At 38.3% G+C, this 24,542-nt stretch overlaps 1 protein-coding gene and 1 long non-coding RNA gene across 2 annotated transcripts in view; one reads left to right on the top strand and one right to left on the bottom strand.

The window, feature by feature from the left end:
* Positions 1-24,542, bottom strand: part of LOC120560778 — a 58,276-nt gene that overhangs the window by 2,276 nt on the left and 31,458 nt on the right. The window contains exon 3 of the long non-coding RNA XR_005639509.1: positions 14,362-14,466. This is a non-coding gene — a long non-coding RNA (uncharacterized LOC120560778). The remainder of the gene's footprint in view (positions 1-14,361; positions 14,467-24,542) is intronic.
* On the top strand, positions 4,984-14,905 carry LOC120560776 (UDP-glucuronosyltransferase 2A1-like). Its single transcript, XM_039803617.1, has 6 exons — positions 4,984-5,819; positions 6,375-6,523; positions 6,671-6,802; positions 12,703-12,790; positions 13,693-13,912; positions 14,221-14,905. The coding sequence occupies exons 1-6, from the start codon at positions 5,096-5,098 to the stop codon at positions 14,504-14,506; spliced, it is 1,599 nt and encodes a 532-aa protein (XP_039659551.1). The 5' UTR covers positions 4,984-5,095; the 3' UTR covers positions 14,507-14,905.

Raw genomic sequence — 24,542 nt, 5'->3', positions numbered from 1 at the left:
TCAGTTTACAATAATATAAAACAAAGAAAAGCAACTGCTAGCAGAAAACATTTGTCATTTTTGCTTAATAATTACTTAAGCGACAAATTGATTATTCAAATAGTTTTCTGTCATTTGACAAACTGATTAACGGACGACGTGTTTCGGCTCCAGTTCCGATATCAGCAGTTTTGTTTGCACCCGTCTCCTCGTATGTCATTTAAACAGAGGTCAGACATTTACAGGCCTAATCGCCTATTGTGACTGTAGAAAATGTGCCCCATTTTCAGGCAAAAGGCTGTAACTAACTGAGCTGAAGAGTAAACACTGAGTTGGTTTTGGGCGCTTCCACTCTGGCTGTTAAACTCTGGCTAATGGTGTGTAAACGGAGCAGAGGGCAGCTGGACACACTGACTGGAGGCCTGTGGGAACTGACAGGTGACTCTTTGTAATCCTGCAAAAATACGAAATAAATCGTATTGTACTGGGTGATGGAAAACAACTGTACAGCGACAGTCTGCCTTTCCCACAGCATGAATTTTGGAGGTATTTACCTCTTGTGCAATTTCACAGAGAATTGAGCAATTTCATGGTGAACTGAAAAAACACCAAATAAAACTACTGTGGGTATTAATAGCTAGACATCTTGATTATATAAGGTGCAATATATGTTATGTTGAATATTTTGGTATATTTCAGACTCCCTAACATTATTCCAATTATTCAGTCATCATTTGAAACTGGATAGGAAGACGTGACAGCTTTTCCCAATATGCTGTCAGGCTGTGAAATGCATTTTGCTGATACACCTTATTTATAGAAATCGCCCAATCACAGTATGAGCATTACTCTGACCTCAACTTTCTAGCAGGATTATGAAACCCTGCATTGAAAATAATAACAAATCTGTACGCTTCTCATTCCCTCCACCAAGTATATTTGCCTGATTGACTATTCTCTCCCAAGTATGTGGGTAATCGTCTATTGAGAGCACATTTCCTTATCAGCGTCTAGCACACTGTCTGAATCTGTTATCACAATGGGCCAGATCAGTGCAGGCAGCCCCTCGCTCTCCCGGCTGAGGCGCCCATGAAAAAGAATTTCTGGAGTTGGGTGCCAACCGATAGGCCCTGAGCTCTTTATCCCCTTAAAGCCAATTCACACTCTGCATGTTTAAATATCTCAGCTCAACCCCTGCCCTCCCACTCCCGTCATGCACTCAAACCCCCTCCTCCTTTCTCCCTTTTCCTCTCGCTCTCTCTCACCCCTCCATGGCTGCAACACCAAGCGTGGACTGCCGCCACGGCCAACCTGCAGCCCGGATGGGTGGGTGGGATGCAGGTGCAGGCTGGTTGGAGGGTAAGAGAGGAGGGGTGTCATCCATTGTTGGGCTGGACAGCACGCTCTCTCCTCTGGAGCACCCTCTGATGGGGGAGCCCACTGACAATCACGCATCCTAATCTGATTATGCAAATATCTACTTCAAAAAGCAATACGCTGTAACCCTTACCCTGTGGTGGAAAGACAGAGTGAGGAAGGAGGACGGAAGGAGAGGAAGCAGTAGGAATGTACATAGGAAGGGTGTAGAATGCGCATTTTGCCCTTGTATTCAAAATTTAGTGTCAATGATTTTGCAATTGTATGCAACACCCTGATATACCTATCATTAGATTCTCTCACACGCTCTCTGTACCACCAGGGGAGGTCTGAGGGAGAAACCGTATACACTTACACACTCTGAATGGCCACTGACTCCCTCAACAGGCCATTGAATTCAATATTCAAATTCTTTTTGTTTTTCCAGACGCTCCTGAATCCAGCGTCAAAAGGAATCTACAATGTTAATGAGGGGACCAAAGTACCCAGAGTTAAGATTTAGACGCCCAAACAGTCTGAGGTGACATTTCCCAAGAACAACACAGCCTCAATGCCGCTGATTCCTAAAGGCATGGTCAACAACCCCCGCCTCCCGAATATTAACACCGAACTGACCCCTCTGGCCCCAGCTGGTTTTTGAAATCAGCTGCCTCATTCTACTGCTGAATACATCTCTACAGCCATGCTGGCGGCTCTGTGAAGCTGTACTTACTGTAGCCACAGCGATAACTTCGCTAAATGCTAACAATCAGGATGCCAACATGTTTACAATGACACGGTTAACGTGCTGATGTTTAAAGAGAGTCTCCCCCCGCCCCCCCCCCCAGCCAGCCTATTTCCATCCTGCAACTCCAGCGCCTGAGAAGCATTGAAGAACAAGACAGAAGACTAGAGAGATTAAACAGTGGTACAACACAACATTTAAGAGCCACATGCTCTTGAAAAAGTATCTTCCCTGATGGGCAAAAACAATCCATTGCATCAACCTCTGGTTTGGGCCGTGCAAAGATTTAAAAAAAAAAATTGTTATTGAGTTTTTGTCTGTATAGACCAGAGAAACACTACCCAAGCCAACCAAGACTTCAAAATGTTACCATATTAAGCAAGATGTTTTTGGTCAGTATGTAAACCCAGGGTGCAAACTACGGGGGAGCTCAGCTCCCCTTAATAAGACACGGGCTCCCCTGAAAACGTGATTTGTGAAAATTTGGGGGTCTCTTAAAATATTGTGTAATGTGATCATCGTGGATTATTATGTGTAAAATTGCAAAAATATCATTCATTCATGCATGACGCAGATTTAAACCTAATTCACTTTAATAAAGATAACTATACATGCTATTCTTGTCATGATCATCAAGGCGTGGCGGTGCACGTTAACTCATGTTTAGTACATGTTAACTCAAAGATTTGTAGAAAAAATATAAACGTTGGAGGCCATTAATCGGCGCGCAAAGTATTTGAAATCCATTCTGCAGGTAGCATCATATAGCCATGGCAAAAATAAAGGCAGTTTAATTAGGTTAATTTTGGTTTTACTGCGATGACGTTAATAGCACTTTTGTTTGCAGAGTAAAGTTGAAGTTCAAACAGAACCTGTTAGAGGCATGTTCCCTGCAGGGAGATCACGAACTACTGTAAAACCTAAGTGTTACTCCTCCAAGAGGCCTCAGGCAAAACTGTAACTACAGTCTGCACACACTGTGGACACACAGCACTTTGTTCAAATGCCAACACGCTGGCAAACGGTTAAGGATGGAAGCTTGGGGTGCGTCGCTTAGGCCTAATTGAACGGAAGAATTATGGTATTCTTCGGTAGCCTGACTAACTTGAACCGTTGTTCATGTGAAATCTCAAAGACAGCCTGATGCTTTGTTTATAGTCTATTTGTGGCTGGCTGTTTTCAGTTTGACCTATCAATTCCTGTCTACAAAGCATAATAGGGTAAATCCTGTATACTGCATACACTTGTAGCTGTTATGTATCTTTGGAAGTCATTAAGTGACTTCAAAATGTCATTTAACCTTAGCAACCTCTCCACTCCAACCAGTCACATAATATCACCTTAGCAAGCTGGGATCCTAGGAGCAAATTAAGAGGGAGAATAAACAGTAAGAGCAGAGGATAAGCCAAAGAAAGCAACCTGGAAACAGTGAGTTGTTTTACTGTATTACTAAGATGTTTTTGGTCAGTACAGTATGTACACCCTGCATTACACTCCTGACCCCAAAAACTCTTAAAGGTCCCATGGCATGAAAATTTCACTTTATGAGTTTTTTTTAACATTAATATGCGTTCCCCCAGCCTGCCTATGGTCCCCAATTGGCTTGAAATGGCGATAGGTGTAAACCGAGCCCTGGGTATCCTGCTCTGCCTTTGAGAAAATGAAAGCTCAGGATGGGCCGATCTGGAATCTTGCTTGTTATGAGGTCATAAGGAGCAAGGTTACCTCCCCTTTCTCTGCTTTGCCCGCCCAGAGAATTTGGCCAACCCATGAGAGAGAGGCATCATGGCTTTCAAATGAGCAAAGTGGCAGTTGGTCAAGGCCACACCCCCACCCTCCACCTTGCCCCCCCCCCTCTCTCCTCCTCAATAGCTACAGGCACAGAAATGGCACATCCTAAGGAAAGCTCATTGTGGGACTGGCTCTAGTGGCTGGAATTCTGCACCAAGGCTGAATTTCGGGAAAGAGACTTCAGATATAGTATTAGGGGACCACTAAGGTCTATAGAAAAGCATCCAAAGAGCACCATGTCATGAGACCTTTAATGTTTAACACAATTAGTACCAGTGATCAAATGTCCAACCAAGTGATCTGCAGCTAGATAAAAACATAATCCTTTTAAATGCCTTGCCTTTTCAGAATTACAGCAACCAAAAGCACACTGATCTGGAATTACACGTGCTCAACCAAACATAGCACCCACAAGGTCCCTCCAAACAAAAAGGCTCAATAGCCAACAAAACAACGGAGACCAAAGCTACAACAAAACTTACCTAACCAAGGCTCATGTGCTTTAGTGCTTCCACCAGAACTGCAACTTTAATTTGCACCCCCAGTTACTCACTTTGCAACAATATTGGGCATTCAATCACCTTAAGGTGTTCCCTACTCATCTGACACCAAAACATGTTCAAGAAACTCACTTCTTTAACTCCAAAGAGCTCCCAGAAAGTCCTCCACACTAGCCATTACTTACGAAACCAAGAGGATGAACTTTCTGCCAAAATATGCACAACCCAAAACTGATGCGGATAGAATGTAAACCATTACACCAACACACTAGCAAAAATTCCCCACTGTCACAAAAACCAACACATCTTTGGTCACACTAACACTCCCACACTTCAGTGGTATGCAGAAAAATTCTTGCGCATGCATCCCCATGCACACACAGCATCCTCAAATTACTGCAGTCTGTTCAAGCCCACTTAGCTGAAATCATTATTCCTCTGTGTTATTTCACTCCATCTCTGCACAGCTAACAACTAGAATGTGGGATTCTGAAGTCTGTTGTTACTTTCTGTTGGTAGATTTCTGGTACAGGTTAGAGACTAATTTGTTTTTTAAATACTGAGCCACTACCTGTTCAATCCAGTTTGTTATACAATGTTCCATGCGGCACAAGGAGGAGTTACGAGCCAGAGTTCAGCTTTGTTTAATTAATAATATATTTTCTAGGAGCGACTTTAAAAGGGATCCTGCCACAACAAGCTTTCGTCTTGACAAACAGGCACCATGAAGCTAGGGCAGCGTCTCTCTGTTAGTGTCCTGCTGCTACTTTGCGTGACATGGGGAGCAAATGGAGGGAACATTTTGGTCTGGTACACTGAAGGCAGCCACTGGATCAACATTAAGCCTGTGTTGAAGACGCTGATTGACAGAGGACACCAGGTGACGGTTCTGGTGCCGAGCACATCGCTGTTCATGGACACCAGTGAGCCTTCTTGCTTTGGCTACGAACCCTTCAATGTCACTGTCACAAAAGAGAACATGGAGGACTTCATAAATGACTTCATTCACTTCTTCATTTATGAGATGGATCATATGAGCTACTTGCAGATGTACATCAGATACATGGATGTTTTAAGGGTCCAGGTGCAGTATACTTTGAATTATTTGGACGGCGTGCTGAAATCAGAAACCATCATGAAAAAGCTGAATGAGGGAAAATATGACCTTCTCCTGGCTGACCCCATTTTTCCTGGCAGTGACTTAGTAGCAGAGATTTTGGGCATCCCTCTGGTCTTCACCTTACGCTATTCAGTAGCCAATAAGTGGGAGAGACATTGTGGTCAGCTACCCCAGCCACCTTCCTTTGTCCCTGGCGCAATAAGCAAACTGACTGACAAGATGGACTTCTCACAGAGAGTGTGGAACTTTCTCTTCTACGCAGTGCAAGACATCGTGCAAGAATGTTTCTTTTGGACCAAACTCGACAAATATTACTCCGAAGTCAAAGGTGAATTGAACACATTGGATTAATTGAAATGCTTTTATATCCAATCACCCTTGTCAACACTTTGATATTTGAAGTGCAACTAGTGCAGTGCCCTCTCAAAACGTGCCTTTTCTAATGACAGTCGAATGTACTGGGCAGTAAATATAGTTGATTAGTTTTACTTCAGAAAAAAAATGTTTTTAAGTACTGCTTCTACCATTGCCAATACCAACATTCCCAGTTACAGAGAGGGTGACATGCAAAGCAAGACGCCGTTTGCCTGTGGCTGCCAAATCATAATATTATTGAACATTTTAGTTAATCTAGTCTCGCCAAAACCATTAATATTGTCATTTTAGTCACTCCTTTAGTCACAGTCACACAGCCTAGTTTCGCTTTGTTTTTTTGTTTGTTTTTCCAAGCGTTATTGTGCGGTTGCTTATTTGTATTCACAGTTTAATTAATATTGAAGGTTTTGCATGTCCGAATTGCACCAAATTCAACACTGCACATCATTGGGTATGGGAAAATAAGCTATTAGTGTATTAAGATTGGTGAAACTTTGCCCTGTGACAGGAACACCCACCAGTGCCTGCGCGATGATGGGTAGAGCAGACATCTGGTTGATGCGAACCTACTGGGATTTTGAATTCCCTCGTCCTTTCCTACCTAACTTCAAATTTGTTGGTGGGATCCACTGTAGACCTCCTAAACCTTTACCAAAGGTAGGGCTGTCTCCACTTTCACAGGCTTATTAGTCTCGGATTACAACTCCACAGTTTCCCTAACTTAAACATTGAAGAGAATTAGTCATTAAAAGGGGAGAAAAGAAAATGCTGGTTTGCATTGAGATAATGTTCCTCATCTTGCAGAATATGGAGGAGTTTGTGCAGAGTTCTGGAGACGCTGGCATTGTGGTCTTCACTTTGGGATCATTGCTCAAGAACATCACCACAGAGAAGGGAAACATGATCGCTTCGGCCCTCGCTCAGATCCCACAAAAGGTAAGAGCACAATCTTTAGGGGCCAACTGAAATGAACCTGTTCCCATTAAAAAATGTGCCCGTTCGATTGCTAGGCCTGTGGTATGTGTTAATGTCGTTAGCGTATTGTAAGCTAATTTAAATTCCTCTGACATAATAGTTGCCCTAATCAAATTTAAGTTGGGCTTTTATTGTGAAGGGTATACCCAGCAGAAATGAAGCTATAGTGTTATGCGCTGCCATTGTTAGTATTGTAGTTAATAAACGTGTGTTAGCTATCTTAGTTCACGTTGGCTCAGATTAGCCTGAGGAGCCTCCTAGTTGTTTTTATTATACTCGGCTTCAGTAATTAGTGCACATTAGCTTAGAGGGCTAATTTGATTTATTTAGGCTACTGTATTACGTGAACACCTTTGTCACCTTGAATGTCCCGCTAACAGCGCTAAAAAATATGGCAGTGTGCTGGGTGTGACGTCATTGCGCATGCAGGTCACCACAGCTGGATTCAAAAAGCCGGCAGACTCACTCACAGGCCCCGTCCACACGTACCAAAACGATCTTTTTTTTACCCGTCTTCCCTGGATTCGTTTCAAGAAAAGTTGCGTCCAAACGAATCCACTTGTAAATGACTCAATACGCTACTTCATATGCCAGGCCTATAGGCGGCGCTGTTTCTGCTACAGAAATTCACAAAAAACGGAGAAGAAGAGCATAGTCACTTCCACTTCCCATCATAACATGACTAGATTATAACGTTCTCTTAATACATCCGTGGACTATAATACCTTTCACCACTGCTCATTTTATAAAGGCTGCCGCAAGAAAACGTGTCTTTGTTTACATTGTATAATGTGCTGTTAGATTGCTTTTTATTTTGCATGATTGCAGCGCGCTAGTAGCGAGCTAACGTTAGCGCGCTAACGTTCGCTAGCTCTAACATCGGCAGTCAAACAAACATCAATGATCCATGAATGATGTCTTTTTAATAATCTATAAGTTTTTCTTGCAGTAGCCTTTCTACGATAAGCCGTGGTAAAAGTTACTATAATCCGTTCAAGGAGTTTATAAGCAGACAGATTAGCTAGCTAGTTGATAAATTGTCTACTTCCACTTTATAAACAGATAGCCATAGCAGCTAACGTTAACGTTACTTCGCTGCTGGAGCGGTCAGCTACTTTAGCGATGTTTAACGTTAGCTACATAACGTTAGCAATATATCTTGTGTAGAATCCAGAGGGAAGGTTCAGGGAGCAGAGACACAGTATTTAGATGAAGGGAGATGGGATGGGCTCGCTTAGCTTCAACGCAGTTGTGTGCGTCAGCGGCCGTGGGAGAGGGTGTAAAAGAGGGGTGTGGCGATGACATCATCGATACGGATCCGTATTCACCATCCATACGAAGCCAAACGAGAACCGTTTTCGGATTTTTTCACCCTGAGACCAGGTTTCAAAAAAGTGCATTTTCAGGCAGTGCGTTTGCAGGATTCGTCTGGACGGTCGGCCCAAACGATGCAAAACATGTGCGTTTGCACAAAAAAACGTTTCCGTGTGGATGGCCCCACAGACTCCTGGATTTATTAGTGAGATAGATGACCCCTAGCTAGACCCGCAGTTTTATTTTAGGGCGGTAGTAGCTCATTACATGGGGACCTGGTTTGGGAATCGCAACCTACTTCTTAGTGCCATCCTGTGGTGTTTAGAGAACGTGGCTCTGAAGGACTACATAGTGTTGGAAATAACAGCAGGGCTGTAGTCAAGACCACCTTTGTCGAGTCCAAGACAAGTCAAAGACCACGACTAGTCGAGTCCAAGTCAAGACCAAGTCCAGAGAGGTTCGAGTCCAAGACAAGACCGAGTCCAAAAAGGTCCGAGTCAGCACCGAGTCCAGGACAGGAAAAAAAAAGTCTAATGCGTCCATGACATTATCAGTCATTTGGGGTTATTATTTGTTGATTTAAAAGCAAAAACAGTGTCACAACACCCAGGATTTTTAAGTAAAGACATTCCCCTTGATATCATATATTCTAATCTAAAGAAAACAGAATGATGATATATGGTGATACCTCATAATAACAGTGTTAGATGTATGTAATCAATGTATTCTGCAAATATCTTTATGTAAAAAGAAAAATAGATTACAATCCAAATATAAAAACATAATGGAATGTATTGAAGTAAGGCTAACAGGCATTCTGTATTGCTTTCAAATATTTATTCTCCTTTGGATGGACTTTTCTAATTATATCTGAGTCAGCACACATAGACTAGGAATCATTTACTCCCCCCTCCTGTTTTGCTCTTTTGTTGTTAATGTAGGCCTATTAATAAACCCCTGGACTGTAATATTTCAGATGTGTTTGAGCAATGTCCAAAACTTTGTGCACACTCAAAATACAGTATATCTGTGTTCTCTGTGATTTGGAGGAGTCGTGATTTTGAGAAAAATAAAGTTATAATAGGCTATTACAAGAATAAAGTCACTGTATTTCAGAAATCTACCTGCACCATAGTCTGCTGTGCATTACGTGATTGCTGTAGATCTCAGACCTTCTGACAGACACAGAGCCCTGTTTGGGTGTCTGAATGAGACAAAGAGTTTAGCTAGAGAAGTGGCCGTACGCTGCTCTACATCGGTGGTGGAAAACCGAATCTACTGCAGAAATACACGCAGCACAAACGCAACACATCTACCGCAGCATGTCAACAGTAGAGCGCATCCGTTATAACCTGAGGCTGCGCTGCATTTTACAGAGTGGACACTAACGCACAGGTCTGCTTCAGAGCTCCGTGTGGTTGAGTCTGAACCATAGACTGGAAACGTCACGTCACAGGAACTTTAAACTAAATCATTAGTATTGCGCTCCTTAACTTTGTGTTGATGGCATCAATGTATCACACTGATTTGGCTATGATTCCTCCGAAAACTTCACCCGGCTTTAAAGGTACAATATGTAACATTTCTGCTTTAAAATGTCTAAAAATGACCATACCTATGTTATATATTTTTATGAGTTGTGTTCTTACACTATCCCAAATGTTTCCACCAAATGTCAAACCCAGAGAAATCTGTTATTTTATTTTCAGACACGCAACGTTTCCTTTAGTCGCCCGTCAGTGGCGTCATATAACCTTTCACCCTCCAGTTACTCTAACTTCCGTCAGGTCAGAGCACTGGCACCAAGATGATACGTTCAGGAGTAATTGTAAATCATGCAATGTCACAGAAAAAAAATACTTGTAACCGTAATACTGCTTTTTTTTTGGCCATAAAGCATCATTTTGTGATTAATTACATCCCACTTTTTATCACAGTAATACAACAGATACCTTATTTATTTTGAAAGTTCAATATCGACAAGTAGCTAACATTGATGCTAATGCTTTGTGGGTAACATTATGAGGTTACAACATCATTCAACACGCTTTAGTATGACTGTTTCGACCACAGTTAACAGGACTGGGCTAACCCACGAATAACTTCACTAGATAGACGATTAATCTAATGCTAATTTAGCCAGCTAGAACACCCCGGTCTGTCTGCCTCACTCCCCCGGCGCAGAGAGACTCAGTCGGGGATGACAGCTGACAACAGCCCCGGGACATATAGCTAGCTAGCTAGCTAGTTATCGTTAGCCCCCAGTCAGCTACTTTTATTACAGCAACCCCCCGGCCAGAACTTATCTCCAGTGCCTGGTGCTTACGACGCTAACGGCAGTTTAATTAAACGTCGGGAAACGGACCATATCAGACCAGGCACCGAGTCACAACAGCGGCCATCCATAGAGTTAGCTACATCTCCGCAGCGCTACCGGTGTATGTGCTGAAAATCTCCTCCTTGCCAAATTTCTCCCCGCTTCACATTTAGCTGTCTTTACGGTTAGCTAAATTAACCCGACAAAAGGTGAGTTAAGCACCAAAACGGAAAGTTAAGATTACTGAAAAGTGAAGGGGAGATAATTCCGGGCAGCTGGGAGATGTTCTGCTGCTGCACAACCGGCATCGAACGTCCTGGCTCGCTGTCGCGGAGATTCCCCCGACAATCCCCACCCACACCTGTCTCTCAGCCTCGTTTAGTAGCTAGCTAGCGTTACAACAAACCCCGTCCGCCCCGGTGTTGAAACGATCCAAAAGGTGACACTGATATGTAAAATATTTTGTGTTTTAGCTGCTGGCTACTGTTAGCTTGCTGGCTCACGAGCTAACTGGTCAGCTACAAATAAAAATCTAATCAAGAAAAACGTAATTATGTTGGGGAAACTGCAGCTATTTTATTAGAATGAATAAACGTAACGTGAATAAACTTGAACGGGTAAACTCGTCCGTGAACTGATGCATTCTAACTGGCAGCGAAGGTGTTTAACACTTAAAACTCCCATAATTCCCGCAACTTCCCAACGTCATCAAAAGTCCAGTTTTACCGTCCATTGTTTTGGTTGAGAGACCCCTAGTGGCAGAAAGTTACATATTGTACGTTTAACAGCTTTCCTCACGTAGAGACGGTTGCTAGGTGATAGCAACCAACACAACATGGTCGGACCCTGCACGTAGCTACCCGTTGTATTCGCCTCGGAAAAATAAACTGGACAAAGTTACATTCGGGGCTACACTCAAAACATTCGGGGCTGAAGCCCCGGCAAAATCGGCTGACGCCGCTCCTCCTAAAACCGGGACATTTTAGCGTCCCGACAGGCTTTTGTCGGGACTCGGGACATTAACTTCAAAATCGGGACTGTCCCGGTCAAACCGCGACGTATGGTCACCCTAATTATGTTCCTAGTAAACAAACATAGGTAGCGGCGAAAATGTTATATGGGAACATAGTAAAGAGTAAAGACACCTGGATTCGGTCGAGACCAAAAGCCATATTTGGCAAGACCAGTGGCCGAGACCGAGACAAGTCCGAGTCCGAATACCAGCGAGTCCGAGACAAGTCCGAGACCATAGAAAAACGGACTCGAGTCCGGACTCGAGTCCAAGACCGGACTCGAGTACTACAGCCCTGAATAACAGATTCCCATTTTCTTTTTCTTTTAATGTAGCACATTCTTTTAGAATAGTTACGAGTCCATTTTACCAAAACTCTTTTAAGTTGTGTCTTATATTACTTTTTTATGGATACCCTGCAGCCAATCAGAATTGAGTATTCGCCCAGACCATGGTATAACAAAAAACAAAGGATCCCGCTTATCGATAACCCATCTGAAGCAAGTCTCAAATTGATTTACATACCACATCCACGTTGAAATTTAATGAAACTAACAAGTTATAGGGCTGTGCTCAATTAAAGAAATTCTTAGTTGACTAACACTCATTCAATTGTATCGACTAATCGATTAGTTGATTTAATCGACAGATTAAATCAACGGAGTTTCTCCGCAAAGAGTCATGCAAAAGCACCACTTTAATTCTTGTGTTTACCAGAGATGTGCTCGTACTTTTCCTGGAAATAAGTCATTCAGACTGAAAAAAGCATAAAACATGACTAATCGACTAAAGAAATCTAATTGGACTAAAAAGACCAAAACGACCGATTAGTCAACTAATCGACTAAGAGGGAGCAGCCCTAGTTATTAAGCTTATGATAAGGTAGGAGGTCAGAAGCAACTCTTGATTTGCAGTAAATGGTAATAAATGTATATACTGCAAAATGGTTTTTGTCTGGTTGAATAAAGATAGGACACAATAAAAAGTTTAAACAATATGGATGGGAGGGGTGGAAGGTTTTTTTTCAAAAATAAAGTGATGATACCAAATCACATGGGATTGATTACTTAAAACCACAAGTTAATCACCAAGATCAATCATTTTCCAATTAAAAGTACTAAAGCACTGCTTTTCCTTGTTATTTTAGCATGTATTATTAAATGTACTGCCATGCAGTATATTATGACCTAGAATTAGCAGGGATTTTATTGTGTATAGGTGCTGTGGAAATACAGTGGAGAAAAACCAGCGACTCTGGGTGCCAACACCAGAATATACAACTGGATCCCTCAGAATGACCTACTGGGTAAGTAAAGCTTTTATACAAGCCTTTTACAGTAGGCTAATCCTCATGACTTTAACCTTAAAGAAAGGAGGGCGTCACCCACATTTTTTTCATAATTTCGTTTGCCAGTACAACATCCTAAAGGGACATACAGTAGGTGAGAAAACACAATAAGAATGTTTCGGTAAAGTCAATTCAGAGACAATGGATTTTCCGACCATTCATAATATGCATAATTGTAAGCTGGTATTTATCCAGTGAAAAGTTAACTATGCAAGCCAGTCCACACAATAAACCTGTGCCACAATTCCATACTACATACTAATCAATACATTATGTACAGCATTTATCTTTGTAGAATTGTGTTTTTTAATTACAGGGGGCGTCGGACTGGGAGGGGAAAGGGGACTGAGTAACCAGGGCCCTCATGTGAGGAGGGCCCAAAAAGATGCTAGAATGAATAGCTGTGGATGTGGGGAGGGGCCCATAGAAAATGCCTTTCTACAGGGCCCAGAGTATTGTGCTACGCCCCTGAGTATACTAAAAGAAAAATCTACTTACCAAATCATTCTAAACAAACAACCAAAAATATAATTGTTTTCTAAAGAATGCCTGGAGCTGTTTCACCTACATTCACAATTAGTTTTTAGGCTGTGGGCATTTCCTTAATTTACTTTGCAGGACAATAGCATCCGTCAACAGCACTCTTAAAAGTCAAGGCTTGCTTTGTTTGCTTGTGTGTATTATTTTCGCTTCCTGCTGTCTTTTTAAATATCTGCGGGATCTGATCTGATTCACTTACAAGCCTTTGCCAATGTTCATTATATACTGTATATTTATAGTAGTCACATCATACAGAAGTGAAAATATGTTTTGATTGGAGAAAATAATGTATGTTACATGATTTTTGTGTAAACTATCAGGTCACCCCAAAACCAGAGCTTTCATCACCCATGGTGGCACAAATGGGATTTATGAGGCCATCTACCACGGTGTTCCCATGGTGGGCATCCCCATGTTTGCTGATCAGCCAGACAACATGGTCCGTATTAAGGCTAAGGGAGCTGCAGTTACTGTAGCCTTCAACTCCATGAAGACTGAGGATCTTAAAGATGCAATTAATGCTGTCATCAATGAAAAATCGTGAGTCGTTTTACTTATCTGCACTTGGTCTGTTTTAGGGTAATAAAAAAGGTATTGAAAAAAGATTTTTGGAGAGCTCACATTAATAATACAGAAGCAAGATTGACGACATGCCTTAAAGGAGCCATGGCCTAATGTACTGGAGGGCCTTTTCGTCTCATATATTGGCATTCATGTCGTTTAAGTTTTAAAATACATGAAACTAAGAAAATCCACCTTTCTCATCCCCATTCTTGGTAAGTCAAAAAACTACAGTATAAAAATAAAACATACATAGCACATTTTCACCTGTATGTCCACATTCAAAGGTACAAGGAGAATGCCATGTGGCTGTCCAGTATCCACCACGACAGACCAATGAGTGCTCGGGATGAGGCAGTATTCTGGATCGAGTACACCATGAGAAACAAAGGGGCCAAGCACCTGAGGGTTCAGGCCCATGAGCTCACCTGGTACCAGTATCACAGCCTGGATGTCTTGGCCCTTCTCCTCATCATTATTCTGTTCATCTTACTTCTCTTCATCAAGACCTGCACATTCTGCTTCTCCATGTGCTGTGGCAGAAAGGGAAAGACAAAGAGAAAGGCGGAGTAACTAACTCAATAGAAATGTTGTGCCACCTGGTTGTCCTGTTGGTCTAAATAATGTAATGTAGCCACAATGCCCTAGATTGTAACTTGTGGCTTGGGACCAACGACCAGACCATTAGGCCTAAGCTTCCATCCTTAACCGTTTGCCAGCGTGTTGGCATTTGAACAAAGTGCTGTGTGTCCAGTGTGTGCAGACTGTAGTTACAGTTTTGCCTGAGGCCTCTTGGAGGAGTAACACTTAGGTTTTACAGTAGTTCGTGATCTCCCTGCTGGGAACATGCCTCTAACAGGTTCCGTTTGAACTTCAACTTTACTCTGCAAACAAAAGTGCTATTAACGTCATCGCAGTAAAACCAAAATTAGCCTAATTAAACTGCCTTGTTTTGTTTTTGCCATGGCTATATGATGCTAACTGCAGAAAGGATTTCAAGGACTTTGCACACCGATTAATGGCCTCCAACGTTTATATTTTTTCTACGAATCTTTGAGTTAACATGTACTAAAGATGAGTTGAATTTGCACACAGTGCAGCCTTAATAGTGTTATATACGCAAACATGGCGGAGGATGGGCATGTCTATGAAACGAGCGAGTAGTACAGAGTAAAAACAGTTATATCGAATATGTAAATATTGACTGGAAGAGGTGTGTCTATGAAGCGAAATCAAAAAGTTATATCAATGTAAATATGACGAAAATAAATGATAAGAAATAAACATTATATCGAAAAGTAAATAGTGGCGGAAGTGTGTGTTGTGTCCATGAAACGAAACAGGTTTGGGTTAAAAAACTAGTTAAACTTGTTAAACCATCCTACAGGGGGTGTCTTGATTTGAATGGTATGAGGGTCCGTGTTCTGACAGTTTTTGTGACTGCTTTGTTTCAAGGGGGGCCAACTTTTATTTCTTTTCTTCATTCTCTTTTTAAAAGTACATAAGTACTACATGTACAATATGTAACAATGAGGTAGAAATTATTATAAAGAATACTAGATAAAAAAAATACATGAGGATGGAATCAAAATCTTAAGCAGTTCTCAAATAAATGCAATTACAGAAATAGTGAGTCTTTGATTAAAAAGTGATTCAAGTGGCTAAGTTGGCATCCTTGTGAGACTCGATGTGCTTATCATAGGTTCAGCTCATGGTTGGTTGTGACTGTGACCTTTCATCACATCTCTCAATAACGAATAACTTTTTTAATTATAACATCTAAAGCATGTGAAATATACACCCTATCTGAATATCTGTCATTTATTTTCCTTGTATCAGATCTGTCTGTATGGTCTAGCTGTAATGCAAATAATAAAAAAATGTATAACATCTTATCCAAATGCCTTGTGTTACATTGTGCTCTCTTGCACCTTTAGGGAGACAAAAAGAAGAAGCAAATACGTGACAAGATCTATTGTTGTCGGAGTTATTACAAGTACTACTTAATTTGAGTGGAACATTTCCCCTTTTTAACATACATTACTCATGAACAATTGCCCTCTTAAACTTGTGAAATCTGCGCTTGTTAATGGCACTTAGGGCTTCTTATCGCCTTCTTGTCAAAAACCTTGCAATAAGTATAACTACTTCTTAAAATTAGCAATCATGGAGAAACAATTATATTACAGTGTGACATTTTCTGCTAATAGCTATGTTGCATTTTTTTTTCATTAAAGATAAACAAATTAGCCATGTTTGTATTTCTACTGGTGAATAAACTCAAACAGGATAAAACTGAAAACTTAAAATGTTTTACAAAACTCACATATCTCTTGAAAATATTTGACATACCGTCATACAGCAACTTAACAATGCCCAGTGAGAGTACCAAAATCGCCAATTTCAAATATTCACTGCTCACACTGGGGCATTAATGTCACTGATATTCACAACTTCTTCAAACAAATCATCATATTCAAAAGAAAGCGGTTTTACTTTGGCTTCAAGGATGTTTTCAACAATAAACATCACAAAGTGCAGTAACAAATAACAGAAATGTAAATGTTTTTTAATATTGGTCTAATTTTCTTGTGTAACTACATACTTTTCATGTTAAAAGCTTCCAAAAGGACATTGGAAGAGTGACTTGACTTTTTTTTTTGCTGGACACTTTCATGTGCAAACTAATATGGCTATTGACCCCCTGGATGGGGTGTGTGAGCGCCGGTTGTACTAAAAGACAGACAGCTAGAGACAGCTGCTCATTTATCCTTGTAAGTACATTTTGTTTTAAATCTGTTTTTTGCTTGCCAAAATTAATAACCAATTAATATTACAGTTAACCTGAATTACATATGCACCTTGCTAACCATGCTAGCTAACCATCAGGTCCTTATTGCAAAACTGTCTTATTTTAATGTCTCCCCGTTAGCAACAGCCATGGATCAGATCACCGATTGGCTAAATCGTTCCTACCTTAAACTTAATGTAAATAAAACTGTAGGAATGCTTTTCACAAAAAGACAATGTAACATTATGTCAAATATAACCATCTCAGGGCAAAACATTATGATTGTGTCACAATTTAAGTATCTGGTCATTATTATCAACTCTAATCTTGCTTTTAAAGCACATATTAAGAAAGTGTGCAATAGGGTCAAGTTTAGCCTAGCAAATTTTAAATATATTAGTAATGCCCTAACTTTTAATACTGCCAAACTATGTATGGATGCCATGATTATGTCACATCTAACATATTGTCTGACAACCTGGGGACAAACTAACAGCTCATCATTAAAGCAACTGGCTACTCTTTGCAAGAAAACACTCAAAGTTTTGGACCAGAAGACGAACAGCTTGCATCACTGTATTATCCTAAATAACCGTAAACTGTTGAGCTGGGAAGATGTAATTAAATACAAAAACATCTGTCTGTTAATACCAGATATCAAAAGTCAAAAGTCTGCATAACACTGCTCCTACTCCTTTGAACTCTTTCATAACACAATGTAACAACAGCAGTCAGATCACTAGAAGCACCGCACAAGGTGACCTAATTCCATTCAGGAAAAGTACATTTGGCCAATTATCATTTTCTGTTACGGCATTACAAAACTGGAATTCATTGCCCACTACAATCAAAGATATACATACATATTCCACCTTTACAACACACCTCAGAGGATGTTTAGTGGATCAATTATCTGTGCTTGTTTGTTTGTGTGCCACTTCTTTGTATGTTTAACCTTTTTGCTTAGGACCGCTGTTACTATAGATGTAATGTAACTCATTTTAATATGTTAACCATTGTATTTTATGATGCCTATTGTCAGCTGGAAATTAGCCGTTGAGGCTAAAGCTGCTCCTTTTACTCTATAGTTAATTAAGGGGGACTGTCCACGACCTTATAAACTAATAAACTAAACTAGCTAGCGCTAGCTGATTACTTAGCTCCACCCCTCTCGTACAAATATGGCCACTTCTAGCTCCAAAAAACAAAACAAGATAGAAATATAGAAAAACATATAGACGTATAGAAAACAAACATGAAGAGACCTCCTTTGAAAAACAAATACAAGGTCCTTTAGTGCCCCTGCAGTATTATACACGTACACATACAGTAATTTCTACTTCAGTGGCCTTTTTCAATGTGCGACTGCTTTGCTTTCCATACTGCTCAGAGGAGATAATACATTCAATAACATTTTAACTTGCCAATTCAGCTGTCAGTCCTGCTCTTTCATTGCCAAAAACACTATGGAAATGTACTGGTTAATGGCTGCAAGTAGCGATTAATAAACACAAAAGTTTAAATGTAAAAATTACAAGACAAAGTAAAAGTAACAGTTTTATGTACAGTGAGACTAGCCTTCAAGACATGTTCTTGAAAAAGAATGCCACTCAATTCATGAATTTTACAGTTATGACCTACACTGTAAAAATAAAAATAGTAAAAAAAAACGGTAAAAAGTCTGGCAGCAAAGTTGCCAAACACTTAATTAAAACAAATTCTTGTTATAAAACATTTCTAGAATGTTAAACAAATGTATAAATCTTTATCAAAACTAAGAAATATTGCAGAAATACCTTAAAATTACATAATTTAAATGAAAACTGCTGTTTTCATATAGTTTTCTTTGGTATATTCACAAGATTATCCAATCCATCCACAAGATATCCCTGTTAAAGTACAGATTTATGGATGTAAAACACACAAAAATTATGTAAAATGACTTTCAAATACCATCCTTTAGGCGTTTATTTTATGATAATCCAATCTATTTACGGTAAATTCCTTTTTAATGCTGTTTTTTACTGTACAAAAAAGAGAAGATAATGGAATAATACCTTCCAGGAACATTGTAATAATAGTCAGTACTTTATATAAACAATATTTGAGAGTATTTACAAGCAACTCTCCAATATATCTACATACTTTTACCATTAATGTATGTTGTTTACTTTAAATAAACATTCATTTATAGTTATAAAAGGCAACTCTCCAATATATTTACATACCTTTCCCATTAATATATGAAGTTTACTTCATATAAACATTCTTTTTTTAGTTATAAAAAGCAAATATCCAATATATACACATAGTTTTAACATTATTGTATGGGTGTTCACTTTATATAAACATTATTTGACAGTAGCAACTATCCATTATATCTACAGACTGTACCTCATTATTGTATGGGGTTTTTCTTTATATAAACTGTTATTTATAGTAATTACAAGCAACTATCCAAAATATATACATACTTTTACTATTAATATATGAGGTTACTTTAAATAAACATTGTTTTATAGTAATTTAAAAGCAATTATCTGGTATATCTACATACCTTTCCTCATTGAAATAGGGGGTTTACTTTATATAAACATTGTTTTATAGTAATTTAAAAGCAACTATCTGGTATATCTACAGACCTTTCCTCGTTGAAATAGGGGGTTTACTTTATATAAAAAAATTTGGCAGTAATAACAAGCAACTCTCCATTATATGCACATACATGTTTTATTTTATATACACTTTGACAGTAATAACAAGCAACACCAATATATCTACAGACTTTTCTTATTAGTGCATGGGATTTACTTCATGAACATTATTTTACAGTAATTGCTACTGTCCAATATATGTTCACAACTTCCTCATTAGTAAATGGGGTTTTGAATTCCCAAATTGCCCATAGTTCCCCTTTTGTTATAATGTAATGTACCAGACAGTTTTTTGCTCCCCTAAGTTTATTCATATGTGAACTTTAAGGATAGCACTATTTAAATAGTGCATTTCTTTGTAAAACAAGCAGTAAATGGTCATTTTACGATACTTTCTGGTTATGATACATCTTAAAATCTCATATATCTCAAATAGGGATCTGTAGTGAATTGATTGGACAATGCTGTAAAATGTCAGCAGAAAAAAATATATATTTATTGAGTGTAAAAGTAGTTGATGCAAATGCACTTTTACATAGCCCTTTTGGTTTTTGTACATTCAAAATTCTACAATAAGTGTTTGGCAACTCTGCTGTACTTTTACCGTAAATAGATTGGATTATCATAAAATAAACGCCTAAAGGATGGTATTTGAAAGTCATTTTACATAATTTTTGTGTGTTTTCCATCCATAAATCAGGGATATCTTGTGGATGGTTTGGATAATCTTGTGAATATACCAAAGAAAACTATATGAAAACAGCAGTTTTCATTTAAATTATGTAATTTTAAGGTATTAAAAGATTTATACATTTGTTTAACATTCTAGAAATGTTTTATAACAAGAATTTGTTTTAATTCTACAATAAGTGTTTGGCAACTTTGCTGCCAGACTTTTTACCGTTTTTTTTTACTATTTTTATTTTTACAGTGTAGGTCATAACTGTAAAATTCATGAATTGAGTGGCATTCCTTTTCAAGAACATGTCTTGAAGGCTAGTCTCACTGTACATAAAACTGTTACTTTTACTTTGTGTTGTAATTTTTACATTTAAACTTTTGTGTTTATTAATCGCTACTTGCAGCCATTAACCAGTACATTTCCATAGTGTTTTTGGCTATGAAAGAGCAGGACTGACAGCTGAATTGGCAAGTTAAAATGTTATTGAATGTATTATCTCCTCTGAGCAGTATGGAAAGCAAAGCAGTCGCACATTGAAAAAGGCCACTGAAGTAGAAATCACTGTATGTGTAGGTGTATAATACTGCAGGGGCACTAAAGGACCTTGTATTTGTTTTTCAAAGGAGGTCACTTCATGTTTGTTTTCTATACGTCTATATGTTTTTCTATATTTCTATCTTGTTTTGTTTTTTGGAGCTAGAAGTGGCCATATTTGTACGAGAGGGGTGGAGCTAAGTAATCAGCTAGCGCTAGCTAGTTTAGTTTATTAGTTTATAATGTCATGGACAGTCCCCCTTAATTAACTATAGAGTAAAAGGAGCAGCTTTAGCCTCAATGGCTAATTTCCAGCTGACAATAGGCATCATGAAATACAATGGTTAACATATTAAAATGAGTTACATTACATCTATAGTAACAGCAGTCCTAAGCAAAAAGGTTAAACATACAAAGAAGTGGCACACAAACAAACAAGCACAGATAATTGATCCACTAAACATCCTCTGAGGTGTGTTGTAAAGGTGGAATATGTATGTATATCTTTGATTGTAGTGGGCAATGAATTCCAGTTTTGTAATGCCGTAACAGAAAATGATAATTGGCCAAATGTACTTTTCCTGAATGGAATTAGGTCACCTCGTGCGGTACTTCTAGTGATCGGACTGCTGTTGTTACATTGTGTTATGAAAGAGTTCAAAGGAGTAGGAGCAGTGTTATGCAGACTTTTGTACAACAGAGAGATGTTTTTGTATTTAATTACATCTTCCCAGCTCAACAGTTTACGGTTATTTAGGATAATACAGTGATGCGAGCTGTTCGTCTTCTCGTCCAAAACTTTGAGTGTTTTCTTGCAAAGAGTAGCCAGTTGCTTTAATGATGAGCTGTTAGTTTGTCCCCAGGTTGTCAGACAATATGTTAGATGTGACATAATCATGGCATCCATACATAGTTTGGCAGTATTAAAAGTTAGGGCATTACTAATATATTTAAAATTTGCTAGGCTAAACTTGACCCTATTGCACACTTTCTTAATATGTGCTTTAAAAGCAAGATTAGAGTTGATAATAATGACCAGATACTTAAATTGTGACAAAATCATAATGTTTTGCCCTGAGATGGTTATATTTGACATAATGTTACATTGTCTTTTTGTGAAAAACATTCCTACAGTTTTATTTACATTAAGTTGAATGTAGGAACGATTTAGCCAATCGGTGATCTGATCCATGGCTGTTGCTAACAGGGAGACATTAAAATAAGACAGTTTTGCAATAAGGACCTAAGTGGGTTGCTAGCATGTTTAAAAAAAATATATGTAATTCAGGTTAACTGTAATATTAATTGTTTATTAATTTTGGCGAAGCAAAAAAAGAATTTAAAACAAAATGTACTTTCAAGGATAAATGAGCAGCTGTCTCTAGCTGTCTGTCTTTAGTACAACCGGACGCTCACACCCCCCATCCAGGGGGTCAATAGCCATATTAGTTTGCACATGAAAGTGTCCGCAAAAAAGTCAAGTCACTCTTCCAATGTCCTTTTGGAAGCTTTAAACATGAAAAGTATGTAGTTACACAACAAAATTAGACCAATATTAAAAAACATTTATATTTCTGTTATTTGTTACTGCACTTTGTGATGTTTATTGTTGAAAACCTCCTTGAAGCCAAAGTAAAACCGCGTGTTTTTTTATATATTTTTTGAAGAAGTGAAAAAATTTGTTTTTTGAAGTAGTTGTGAATATCAGTGACATTAATGCCCCAGTGTGAGCAGTGAATATTTGAAATTGGCGATTTTGAGTCTGCTGTATGGCTTGTTAATTTAAAAATTCAAAGAGATAATGTGATTTTTGTAAAACATTTTAAGTTTTTCAGTTTTATCCTGTTTGAGTTTATTCACCTGTAGAAATATAAACATGTCTAATTTGTTTATCTTTAATGAAAAAAAAATGCAACATAGCTATTAGCAGAAAATGTCACACTGTAATATAATTGTTTCTCCATGATTGCTAATTTTACAGAAGTAGTTATACTTATTGCAAGGTTTTTGACAAGAAAGGCGATAAGAAGCCCTAAGTGCCATTAACAAGCGCGATTTCACAAGTTTAAGAGGGCAATTGTTCATGTTAAGTAATGTATTTTAAAAGGGGAAATGTTCCACTCAAATTAAGTAGTACTTGTAATAACTCCGACAACAATAGATCTTGTCGCGGATTTGCTTCTTTTTGGCTCCCTAAAAGGTGCAAGAAAGCACAATGTAACACAAGGCATTTGGATAAGAAGTTATATTTGTTTTTTTTTTGTGATTACAGCTAGACCATACAGACAGATCTGATACAAGGAAAATAAATGACAGATATTCAGATAGGGTGTATATTTTATATATTTTACATGTTAAAAAAAAATAAAAAAGTTATTCGTTATTGAGAGATGTGATGAAAGGTCACAGTCACAACCAACCATGAGCTGAACCTATTATAAGCATATCGAGTCTCACAAGGATGCCAACTTAGCCACTTGAATCACTTTTTAATCAAAGACTCACTATTTCTGTAATTCCATTTAGTTGAGAACTGCTTAAGATTTTGATTTCATCCTTATGTAGTTTTATATCTGGTATTCTTTATAATAATTTCTACCTCATTGCTACATATTGTACATGTAGTACTTATGTACTTTAAAAAGTTAAAACAAAAATAAATGAAGAAAAGAATTAAAAGTTGGCCCCTTGAAACAAAGCAGTCACAAAGACTGTCAGAACACGGTCCATTATACCCTTCAAATCAAGACACCCCGTAGGATGGTTTAACACGTTTAACTAGTTTTTTACACCCTTCAAATCAAGACACAGGCAGGGCTCCCCAGGGAAACTGAAACTGTTTCAGTGGAGGACCAGGATGGATTGGACGATTAATATTATTACATTAGTTATTACATAAGTTATCAATAAAAGATCTTATAGAATAGCTTACAATGTATGAAGAGATAGATCAGGGATTACAGTATTTTTGGTAAAAATCAAATAAGATGAACAGGATGACTAGATGGTTAAAAAAACAACTGTTTGGTCTCAACTAAAGCTAGGACCCCCAAAACTATGCACTCATGTTTCCAACTATCCTTTATTAGATTAATTATACCACATTCATAATTACTATGGTGCAGCATATTTGTCAATCAGTGGCCTAGCTGTAAATCAAAATCAGTGGATCAGAACTATAAACAAAGTCTTAAAGTAAGTCTTTAAATAATAACTATTGTTCTTAAAAAATAAACAAAAAACTATTTTTTGGCTCCTACAGTACTGTTTCTCCCCATTTTTTCCCCATAGTCAGAAACTAAAAAATGTCTGAGGACAGACCTTTTTTATGTATTTGGTCTAAAGTTACATCAAACAACATTATTATTAGGCTATAATAGTGCAGATGGTTGAAAACTAATGCTAGGATACCCAAAAACTTTATAAACAAAATATGGTAAGTCTTAAAATAATAACTATTGTTCCTAAAATAGAATGCTACGACTCCCAAAAACTTTGCACTGATGTTTCAGGGGAGGACCAGTGAATGGATTGGATGATTAATATTATTACATTAGTTATTACCTAAATTCTCAATAAAGGATCTTATAGAATAGCCTACAATGTATGAAGAGCTAGATCAGAAATTACAGTATTTTTGTTAAAAATCAAATAAGATGAACAGGATGACTAGATGGTTAAAAAAGAAACAACAAAAAACTGTTTGGTCACAAAAAAAAATAAAAAACTGTTTGGTTTCAACTAAAGCTAGGACCCCAAAACTATGCACTGATGTTTCCAACTACCCTTTATTACATTAGCCAACTTAGCCACTTGAATCACTTTTTAATCAAAGACTCACTATTTCTGTAATTGCATTTATTTGAGAACTGCTTAAGATTTTGATTCCGTCCTTATGTATTTTTTTTATCTGTATTTTTTATAATAATTTCTACCTCATTGCTACAT

This window comes from Perca fluviatilis, chromosome 6 (genome assembly GCF_010015445.1).
Source record: "Perca fluviatilis chromosome 6, GENO_Pfluv_1.0, whole genome shotgun sequence".
Taxonomy (NCBI): domain Eukaryota; kingdom Metazoa; phylum Chordata; class Actinopteri; order Perciformes; family Percidae; genus Perca; species Perca fluviatilis.
Note: the sequence above shows the minus strand (reverse complement) of the source record. Positions and strands in the feature narration are given on the sequence as shown.